Below are 11,647 nucleotides of genomic sequence, written 5' to 3'. Positions count from 1 at the left end.
AGAAAAAGGATCAGAAGATTTAGCGGGGGGGAGAGAGCTGACAGTAAGGGGACTCTCAGAGAAAAATGTTTACCAACAAGATAGAGCTCTTTCCAGAAAGATTTGCATGGAGGGAGGGGTCTCTGCCCAGTGAGGATTTACTGTGGGCTAGGTTTACTGGGGGCTTGGTTTACTGTGGGCTAGGTTTAATGGGGGCTTGGTTTACTGTGGGCTAGGTTTACTAGGGCCTTGGTTCACCAGGGGCTAGGTTTCCTGAGAGCTAACAATACTGAGGGCTAGGTTTAAGCAGTGGAAGTGTGTTCCGTCACTGAAAAGCCCCCCCCCCCCCCCCCCCCCCATCCCCCTGAAACCAGCCCTGGAACCTTAAAGCCCGGGTCTCCAGGGCTTTGGAAGCTTGTCAATTTCTCAGATGACCGAGCTCTGAAAGACTGATTTCCTCTGCTCCATCTCTGTCTGCCACTGGGTGTGTGTAGGGGTGGGAGGGTGTGTCTGCTTGCCTGCCTGCTTGAATGAGAAAAGACAGTGAAGTGAGAGAGAGAGAGAGAGAGAGAGAGAGAGAGAGAGACCAAGATAGAAAGAGGGATACCTGACTGACAGAGACAGAGAGGTGTGTCTCCAGGTCTCAAGGTTAGTCCCCCAGACCCTAGACCCCATCTCTGGTCTCATGCTTCAGAATCCATGCATATCGTCCTTAACACTATAATAGGAGAGGAGAGAGAGAGAGAGAGAGAGAAAGAAGGAAAAGGAGAAGAAAAGGAAAGGAGAGCGGAGGAGAGGAAGAGAGGAAAGAGAGCGCATTTACATAACCAAGTGCAGCTCCTAAGCACACATGTAATTACAGACGGGGATTGCAGAGCAGTACTGTAGCATGATGTTCCAGGCAGCAGAAAAGCCAGCAGCTTGTCGGGAGACTGGGTCCTTCACCACAGGCTACCAAAATCTATTTTTCTATCCCTCTATCTATTGGCCCCTCTCTCTCTCTGTCTCTCTCTTTTCCATCCTCCTCCCTCCAAGGGTCAGTATTGGATCTCTCTCAACAGGTCGTTAGTGTCTTAGTCTTAATCTGAGAAGTCAACGTCCTTCAGAGATAAAGCTCAACCCTCTGTCCTCACCCTAACCACACCAGACACAAGGTGGAGGATGGATACACAGGGACAGGTGGTGTCAGAGTTTCTCACAATGTTTGAGAGTGAGACAGTGATGAGCTCATGTTGAAAGTGCACACACACATGTACACACAGAACCCACAGCAAATCACTCTCAGCTGACAAAGCAATCATCGTCACTGTGCAAGGTCTAATGAGACATAGAGAGAGAGAGAGAGAGAGAGAGAGAGAGGGTGAGGGAGAGGGTGTGGGAGAGGGAGAGAGAGAGAAAGAGAAGCTGGCAGAATTAGAAAGAGAGAAGGTGTTAGAGAGAAAGGAGGCTTGGCTAAGACGTCATTGATAAGGGTGGAGATACCAAACTCATTATGCTGCTCAATTCAACAATCCTGCTTCTCTCTAAGGCAGATAAGTGTTAACAGACAAATTACACAATAGGGAGGAGAGGGGTGAAAAGCTTTTGTTGAAGAAAATGTGCTGGTCCAGGAGTTTTCTACCGCAACCCAGAATCCCCACGCTTCTAAATGAGATTCACCTAAACCACTTCTGTACTCTCCAAGATGTTTGTTTCATTTGTCTTGGCGCCAGGTTGATGAAAAGAGGTGGGTGCATGTGTGTATGTGTATATGCACGTGTTTGGGGGTGTGCCAGTGTATGCAGGCATTTGTGTGAGTATGGGTGTTCGTGTGGTTGCATGCATGCAAGATGAACCATTCCAGAAGTACAAGACACACATTATGCGCTGTGTTGTATATAGTGTCCACACTACGTGTTACTAGATCATCTCTCTCTCTCTCTCTCTCTCTCTCTCTCTCTCTCTCTCTCTCTCTCTCTCTCTCTCTCTCTCTCTCTCTCTCTCTCTCTCTCTCTCTCTCTCTCTCTCTCTCTCTCTCTCTCTCTCTCTCTCTCTCTCTCCGTCCATATCTCTCCCTCTCTCTTCCATGGTCTTCATGTGTTTGTGTGTAAGGCAGGCAGTTTGTCAGGATGGACCTTGAAGTGTCACATTCACTGTCTGCTGAGATGAATGTCCCTGTAAAGGTGCTTATCACCCTGGGAGTGAGGGAGGGGGGGATGGGGGTAGGAGAAGGAGAAGGAGGGGGAGAAGGAAGGATGGAGAGGAGGGATAGGGCTGTATAGCTAGTTTGTTGGTCAGTATAAAGGTTTTTGTGTTGTGTTCACATGAATTACCTGTGCTTGCTTCAAACTAAATGTGGTCAAATGTGAATGTATGTTTGTGTGAGCGTCCATGCATATCCAAGTGTGTGTAAGTGTGTGTGTGTAAGTGTACCTGAGCTGGTGTGTTTGTGTATGTGTGTGAGAGACAGTGTTGGATACCGACTGAGCCAAACTAAATGGCCACAAGCAGGTGTTTACCTCCCGAAGACACCAAGATGGTGACAGGTGGGGGTGTGACCAGTGTGGGGGAGTGGTCAGTGTGGGGGTGTGGTCAGTGTGGGGGTGTCTAGCTGGAGCTCCCCCAAAAGTTTCATTAGCCCCCCCCCAATTTTTTGTAATAAAAAATAAAAATAAAATACAACATTTAATTATAATTTTTTCTTTCATATTTTAAATCAAAATTTCTTAATTTCTCTTCCTAAAACCCACTAGAGGAGACTATTTAAAAGGATATTTTCAAAAATGTCTTCTGGGGGAAGATGCCCCCAGACCCCTCTAGTTTTGCTGGGTCACAAGACAAATAATAGGTTTTATCTAGGAGCTTAGCCCCCCCAAAAGTGGAAACCTAGATTTGCCCCTTACCTGGACCTCACCAAGGTCATTTTATACAGGGTTTATTCATTAATTAATTCGGCTTCCTTCAAGCACTAAGCTGCCCTTCACCTTGAAATTATGTCTTTAGTCCAACTGACCACCAGCTAGCAATGAGAGCTTCCTCCCTTCTGAAGCATCCCAGGATGATTAGATGGATGGATATTGTTATGCAGATCTGAAGTACCATTCATGAGGTCTTCTACACTATCCACTTTTCTTATACAGGCACATTACAAGACACAATGTTTTTGCTGTCTGAAATTAGAATCTTTATAGAATATTCTGACTGACTGGGGACAATGCTGTACATTACACATCTATCTATCTTTGTTTTGTCTCCAGGAACAAGCATCCTTGCCTGCATCCCCAAGCATGCTTCAGGGGTTTGTGTTGAAGCTTAGGGCAATGGTGTGTGTATGTGTGTGTGTGTGTGTGTGAGAGAGGGAGTGTGTGTGTGTGTGTATGTGAGTGTGTGTACAAGTGGCGGCGTGTGTCTGCAGTGAAGGTAAAGTAAGAGGAGAGTCTCAGTGGGATTACGAGGCACTCCACTGGCACAAACACTCACATACACACACACACACACACACACACTCCCTCTCACACACATACACACCCACACAAACACACACTTCATTACAGCCCTATTTACCTGATTAACGGGGCTACTTTATCACAAGCAGCAGTTCTGTGAGTCTGTTTGTCAGCAAGGCCGAACCCCCAAAAAGGTCCTCTACTCAAACCACAACCATAAAACATACTGTCAGCCCTCCTACTCTCTTCTCCTGTTCCCCCTCTCCTCCTCCTCGCCCTTTCTCCTATTCCTCCTTCCCCTTCTCTTTATCCTCTTCCTCCTAAACACCCCTCTCTGTTGTACAAACACAACAGCTGTGACTGGAGTGGGAAGATACTTCCAACAAACAGGATCCTATCAGAATAGCTTCTTGGTGTGAAGCGATGTTGTGATTAAATATGGATGTCAGGAGGAGAGTTTCCTGAAGAGAGGAGGAGAGTAGAGAGGGCCACTCTGGAAAGTGTGCCACAGAAAAGAGAAAATAAACTATTCCTGCAATTATCACTCTATCATTCTGTCGCTCCATCCTTCTCTCACTCCATCATTCTCTCCTTCCATCATTCTCTCCCTCCATCCTTCTCTCCCTCCATCCTTCTCTCCCTCCATCCTTCTCTCCCTCCATCATTCTCTCCCTCCATCTTTCTCTCCTTCCATCATTCTCTCCCTTCACTCCTTCTCTCCCTCCATCCTTCTCTCCCTCCATCCTTCTCTCTGTCCCTCCCTCTATACTGTTCTTTCTCTGCCTTATCCCTGTACTGCTTCACAGTAAAGGTTTCATACCATTTGATTAAATTTGTTCACTTATTGAGATGTATGTCAGGTGGCCGGTCTCCAGGGTAACGGGCTGAGGCATTATGCTAAGTCCCGGGTGATTGCTTCCCTCCTGCTGTTCCATTCCAAACCGGATTGAGCCCAGCTACTTATTACCTGACAACATGGTACTGATTATTAAGAGTTAAAGGTGAAACAACAATGTTTGTACCTTGAAACAGAAAACATTATGTTCTTCACCCCCCCCCCCTTCCTCCTGTCATTCCTAATTATCTTCCTCCTCCTCTTTCTCCTCTTCACTCCTCCTCTTCCTGTACAGGGGCTGCAGACTGACCCTTACTATGCGAGCAGGGCCCATTAGGATTCAGATCACAGCCATAGTGGTTTGGCAGGAGTCTGCTCCAGGTCCTTGCCCCACCAAGGGGCACCAGGCTGGGCATGGTCTGGATATCACTCCCCTGCATGGAGGTCTGGCACTGACTGGCTGGTGGAGTCACACACACACACACACACACTCACTCACACACAAACTCGTGTACGCTCATGCACAAACATACTCACAATTGTGTACATTCACACACACACACGCACTCACACAGACTCTCACCCGCTGACTCTACATCTGTCTCTGTGATACAGGGGCACACCTCTGATCACAGGTGCTGTCAAGTCTCCTGGCCTGGGTTAAACATAGACACAGAGAGAGAGAGAGAGAGAGAGAGAGAGAGAGAGAGAGAGAGAGAGAGAGAGAGAGAGAGAGAGAGAGAGAGAGAGAGAGAGAGAGAGAGAGAGAGAGAGAGAGAGAGAGAGAGAGAGAGAGAGAGAGAGAGAGAGAGAGAGAGAGAGAGAGAGAGAGAGAGAGAGAGAGAGAGAGAGAGAGAGAGAGAGAGAGAGAGAGAGAGAGAGAGAGAGAGAGAGAGAGAAAAATAAGGAGAGAGAAGAGAGATGTAAAAGCAGAGAGAAAGGGAAAGAGAGGGATGGAGATAGATATTGAGAGAAAGAAGACAAAGGTAGAGAGAAAGAGAAGGATAAGGAGTAGGAGACAAAAGGAGAGAGGGAAAGAGAGGGTAAGAGGGAGAGAGATAGAGAGGGAGAGAGGAAGAGGGGGAGAGGTAGAGCAAGGAAGAGAATGGGGAAAAAGGAAGGAAAACATTGCCTCCAAACTAGACACAGTAAAAATAGATTTGGCTGAATGTTCTTGTTTTGCTGATTCACCTCAAAATTGTTGATGTCTTGAAACAGTCTAAATCTATCTCACATTAAATAACATCTCAAAGAACATGGAGATTGTGGCTTGTTCAATAGACTACATATAAAAACATCCGGAAAGCATGTATGTTTGATCCAAGCTATCCAAGCTTTCTAAGAAATGACTAGACTTCACATTGCCGCTGTATGAAATCCTCCAGCATACATACGTCCATTCGATGAGTCTTATTCATTTCACTTAGCAAATGGTTTCATCTGAAGTGCCGTACGGTGCAAGGGGAATTTGAACCTGTAACCTCTTGATCTGCAGACAAATAATCTAACCACTGAGCTACACCGTACCTATACCACATTGATATCATAATTACTTTACAGTACAGCGTCCGTTTTAAAATATCATGTGGGCCATGCTTAGAAGCTAGTGAGGGCTGTTCCATAGAGACTGTAGGCTAGAAGAGCAGACATCAGACAGCTTCGATCTCATCCAGTCGTCAAAAGTAGTCTTTTGTCTCTCTACTGGTGTGTTTATGGTGTTGTGAGTCGATAGCGAGCTCCTTGATCAATATGTCTTTGCAGTTTGTGACTGGGTTCTGTGAGAAGCAGCCCAGGGTTCTCTCCAGGAGAGACAGCACACTTCACTGGCTCTACAGGACCAGCCCCAAGCTGCAGAACAACTGGCAACACTTAAAACAGCATCCTAACTGGCAAACCTTTACATTAAGGTTACGTTACTAATAAATCATAATAATGTATTCATTTAGCAGACACTTTTATCCTGAATAGCGTGGGCCAACTGCAAAGACCAGTGAGTTTCATAACAGATCCGAGAGGTTTAACACAACACTGAGGAAGTTTGTGAGTGTGTGGGTGTGTGTGTTTACATGTGTTGATGGTTGTCTGTTTTGTAACAGAGGGATGATGCAAGCAATCTAGTCAAACAAATCCTTCCAAGTTCAGTCTGACTCAGAATCCTAAAAGGCCCAGGGGAGATATAAGGGAAATCTGGCAACCTTGAGATAACAGAACGCCTGAGGATGTAAAGCCAAAGGTCAAGAGAGCAGATCTGGCAACCCATAGCCTGGAGAAACCAGAAAAGAGATGGGGTCAGGCTACCACCACCCACTGTGTTATTGGTCTGTTTAGACTCCAAAACATCCACAGACATGAGGAGAATATAATTGAATCCCAACACAGCACTACACAGTCCAACATATAAATACTGTATACAGTCATATACTGTAGACCGTAAAAGCCCATAGCCTTACAATACATGCATCATAACGCATGTATCCGCACTGCAACATCCCCAATACCTTCAGGTCAGAACGGTTGACTTTACTTAAGTAATAATTTTTGTTCATCATGCCTGATAGGTGAGATGTGGTTACTTTGCAATGTGGCTGGTAGATACAGACTGTTTCTGGACTCCAAAATACTACTATTATTTTACACTTCTAAACCTTTATCTTCTGCAATATTTTCTATGTGCACTATTTGGATGTTGCTTTGGATAAAAGCATCTGAACAACTGTAAAAGGTTAACTGTAACGTAGCATCCATTGTTTACAGCCCTGTTCACTCTGTAAGCCCAGAACACTCTCTGAAGGAGACCCCGAGGGAGCGAACGAGGGAGGGAGCGAGGGAGGGGGAGAGGAGGGTAGGGAGGAAGAAGAGAGAGCGATGGAGGGAGAGAGAGCTGAAGGGAGCGAGAGAGAGAGAGGTGATGACAAGAGAGAGAGAGAGAGAGAGAGGGATGAAGAGAGAGAGAGAAAGAGAGAGGGAGGGATGAAGGGAGAGAGAGACAGAGAGATAGTGTTAACACTCCCCCTCTTCTCTGCGTGCTCCTGGCTGGCTGGCTCACGCTGGAACAGGCGCTCTGAGCTCCAGCTCACTCTGTGTGCTACAGAAATAGAACCCACAGGAGCCCGGGCAAGGTTAACACGATTGGACAGCCATGCTTCCTGGCTCTACTCTGCTCTGCTCTGCTCTGCTCTGCTCTACTCTGCTCTACTCTGCTCTACTCTGCCTTTCTCTACTCAACTCTGCTTTAATCTAATCCACTCTGCTGCACTCCACTCTGCTGTACTCTACTTTCGATTACTCTGATCTGCTATTCTGTTCTGTTCTGTTCTACCTCCAATTTTCTGGTCACTTCTACTGAGACAGATTGAAGATGAGTCGATATTCCTTCAAATAGCATATAGCAGGAGTTCTCCCCAACACCCAGAATGTGTGTTTTCCAGTATTCATCTTGACTCATACCATATTGATTCACCAACATCTGTAGGATGTACCATCACATTTTTCATCCATCCAAACTTTTAAAACAATTTCACACTGTCAACATCATCGTACAATCAAACACATATTATCCATATCAAAGCTATGTCAACGTCCACTAAGCTAACTTTTCTACAGTTGTTTTCTACAGCATCAGCATCATACAGAGAGCTTATTTCAATGAATCCAGATCTCTCCATTCCCTCACAATCCCCTCCATCTCTTCAAAAACCAAGCTCCCTAAACCCATCCCCAAAAATGCATTATTCACACCAAAAGTATGCGTTCTTACAAGGACTTTGTACCTATAACTGGACTAAATCCATTTCCCGAACCTTGGAAATCCCTGTAAAATAGAGAAGGAGGCTGGATCTGGGAGAACAATGCTAGGATAGCAGTGAAGCTTCCAGGCTCCGAGCATCCTGATGGACCAGACCCTCATAAAGACTTAACGCAGCGAGGCTCTTAAAGCCCAGACTCACACAGGGAGCATTTTCGCTGGGAGCCCAGTTCAATTTCACTTCTGCAACCCCCCTTGGAAACATTGCCTTCTCACAAAGCCACTTGGCGGTGAATTCAAATCCTATTAAATCTTTCAGAAAAGCTTCTATAAATACCAGCAAACGTCTCAAATCGTTTCTTTCATAACCCCCGGACCACAAACACACGGGCCAGACCTGGAGAAACGTCCATAGGAGGGAGGCCTTAAGGATCCTCTCTGCACAGAAATAACCTTCAGGAGTGGGTGCAGCTCGGTGGTTAGAGTACTCGACAGTAGACCAGGACGATGCAACTTTGAATCCCTCTCTGTATGTCGCTTTGAAATGAAAGCATCTGCTAAATTCTGCTGATGTCATGTTGTGCAGATTCTGCTGGTGCATACCCAACCCATAGGACTGAAAGCAAGTGAACAAGATAGATTTCAGATGAAATCAAGGTTTACTCTGACAAGCCTCAGGCAGAACCCTCCAGCCAGCCTCACCTCTCTCGCAGGTCTTGTCCCAGTATCCGGTCCCAGTGCAGTCACAGATGAAGCGGTTCCAGCCCTCCTTACAGGCCCCGTTGTTCTTACAGGGGCTGCTGTCGCACTGCTTCCCCGTCATCTTGCTGCAGGACGCCCGGATGCCCCCCCCGGCCCCCCCGGCCCCCCCGGCCCCCCCCTGGCTCTGGGACTCAGCGATGGCCTTGATGTCCTTGCTGCGGCCGTCGATGAACAGGTCCCTGATGCAGCCCACGTAGCCGTAGTTGAGCATGGCCGACCACAGCTCGGTGGGAAGCCCCAGGCCCAGGCGGTTGTCAGGGAGACCGCCCAGGTACAGCTCCCCCTCCAGGTCCAGGATCTCATTCTCCCCGCTGGCCGTGAAGGGAGTCCGCCGGCTGTTCACCGATATGATGCCTGGGGAAGGGGGGATGGGGGGGTGGGAGAAGAGGAAGGAGTGGGAGACATGGGGAGAGAGAGCGCAGGGATGAGGATATTGAGGGTTAACTTAGCATTGCGGTTGCGCGTCGTTACATCTTCATCTAAAGAAACTCCCACATAATTTAGAAAGTCAGGAAACTTATTTGGAAACGTAAACAAGCGTGCTAGTGTCTCATTAAGAGGAGATTTAGACAGCAGAGCTCCCGTGAGCAGTCCTCATAGGTTAGATCAGGACTCAGTCTCATATCCATATATCTGTCTTGTTCCCTCCCCACTGCAGAAGAGCCAGCCTGCTCCAGCTCTCTGCTGGTCTGGGGGGTGATTACTCAGCGCTGAGAGACTTGACACGGGGCTAAATTGGCTGTTTCACACTGATATATAACACAGCCCACAACATAAAATAACACCCCAGCACTGGGCTGGAAATGGAGTGGTTCTATTGGGTTTGGAGCCCTAGGCAGGAGGCTGAGCTTGACCCTCCCCTCTAATATCATGTTCCTGTAATGTCTTCTCTGCTTGTCCTGGCTGCTGGGTCAGACGACTCGCAGGCCAATGGAATTAGCTTCACATAAGAAGGTATCTCTTTGCACTTGTGATGAATCACCTCGTTTTCCAAAAACGGCAACCTGGGAAAAGTTTTTGGCCTTTGCCAAGAAGGAGATAGTAGCCAATTGCATTCTGTGAGATACTTTTCTAAACAAGTCAGATGTAGGGCCATGTCAAGCCTGCTGGCTTCATCATTATTGTTATCATAGTTAGGCACTACCTCAATCTCTGTCGTCTCCTCCTCCACTTCCTTTTCCTCCTCCACCCCTCCTCCTCTTATTACACCTCCTCCTACTCCTCTTATTACACCTCCTCCTCCTCCTCTTCCCCCTCCTCCTCCCCTTCCCCTCCCCCTCCTCACCTGAACGGCCATCTCTCTGTATGTCCACATGATGCCAGGTCCCGTCGTTGACCTTGTTCAGGGTGGCCTTGACCTTGATAGTCCCGGAGCCCATGTCCAGCAGGAGATACAAGTTTCCGTCCAGCAGCTCCACCGCAAAGAAATCCACCTTGTTGTTCTTCTGGCCGCGCGCATCTCTGCGGTCCTGGGGCTTGCCGTGAGTGAACAGGATCAGGCCGTTGGGCTCGGAGGTGCGGAAGTCGAAGGAGATGGAGCCCACTCGCTTGGTGTTCCACTTGGGAAGGCTGAGGTAGGAGTCGGGGGTCTCGAAGTTGATGGGGTCAAGGGTTGGCACGTTTTCGCACTTGAACACCACGTCACCTTGCAGCTTCATCTTGGGGTCCACGATGCGGGCCAGGCGGGAAAGCTCCAGACGGATGTCGTTGTTCTTGTAGACCACCTGGAGAACGCACAAGAACAGTTAACCACCTGAAGAACGCACAAGAACAGTTAACCACTGGAGATCTGAAGGCTTTACATGAAGGTTACATTCAGGTTCGATTTACTACCTTGTAACTGAATAACAATATGCTGTAAATAAAGTTCAGTGGGATAGAGATGAAATACAATTCAAGGACTGAACTGAGAAGGCAAAATGTGGTCATATTTTTTGAGAAGTTTATCTACTGTATTACAAATCATTTGTACTGTATTCCCAAACAGCTTGCCAGAGTCAATGCTGGAAGCAAGACCAGACATAAATTAATTTTCATTTTCTCTATATATATTTCTCTGATAGTTGGCTGAAACATTATTTATTCTGGTCAATATGTTCCAGGAACATTCTAAATCACAATTTGTTCCACATGTGAAAAAACAGTCATACGCTACTGTACGAACAGATGAGTCAGCATGGACATCTGCCAGTGTTAGTGAAGGTGACAGAATCTGCACATTCCAGAACGCCATGTGACTATTTCCAACCAATAGGAATTAAGTTGAAAGAGGGAAAGAATGAAGAGAAAGCATCCAATGGGGGTATTGATACCTCTGCAGAAACAGACCCACCCACAAAGGCAGTGTTTACCCATGCTAAAGCTAGCCTTCCTAATCCCTACAGCGACACTCCAGACTGCACCAGTCAGATGCCACAAAAGGGGAGACGAATCGTCGATAGAAATCCAGTGAAGCAGAAAATTAATGTTTTTTTTTGTTGATGTTTTTTTCTGGTGCTGAAGAAGTCTCTTTGGGGTGGCGCTGTGTGCATGGCAAGCAGATGTGTGCTGCTGGAAAGCACAGCTGTCAGCAGGCAGATCGGCCAGCCACAGGATTACAGATAATCCCGGAAGATTTGACAGTAAATCAACACAGGTGCCCCTAAAGGGACTTTAGGGGTGAGAAGAAGAGACGGGGAGAGAGATAGAGGAAGGTGGAGGGAGAGACTAGGGGGGGGGGGGGGGGAGATAGAGGAAGGTGGATGGAGAGACTGGGGGGTGGGGGGGAGATAGAGGAAGTTGGAGGGAGAGACTAGGGGGGGGTATAGAGGAAGGTGGAGGGAGAGACTGGGGGGGGAGATAGAGGAAGGTGGAGGGAGAGACTAGGGGGGGGAGATAGAGGAAGGTGGAGGGAGAGACTAG

The 11,647-nt window shown here is 47.4% G+C and overlaps 1 protein-coding gene across 8 annotated transcripts in view; it reads right to left on the bottom strand.

The window, feature by feature from the left end:
* Positions 1-11,647, bottom strand: part of nrxn3b (neurexin 3b) — a 204,809-nt gene that overhangs the window by 145,229 nt on the left and 47,933 nt on the right. For all 8 annotated transcript variants that reach the window (XM_084699958.1, XM_084699954.1, XM_084699953.1 and 5 more), the window contains 2 exons: positions 10,032-10,470; positions 8,687-9,100 (listed from right to left, as the gene is read on the bottom strand). In XM_084699958.1, coding sequence (XP_084556084.1) covers positions 8,687-9,100; positions 10,032-10,470 — 853 coding nt within the window. The remainder of the gene's footprint in view (positions 1-8,686; positions 9,101-10,031; positions 10,471-11,647) is intronic.

This window comes from Hypomesus nipponensis, chromosome 6, assembly GCF_054491055.1.
Source record: "Hypomesus nipponensis isolate SF chromosome 6, ASM5449105v1, whole genome shotgun sequence".
NCBI lineage: Eukaryota > Metazoa > Chordata > Actinopteri > Osmeriformes > Osmeridae > Hypomesus > Hypomesus nipponensis.
The sequence above is the reverse complement of the archived record's forward strand: the minus strand, read 5'-3'. Positions and strand labels throughout refer to the sequence as shown.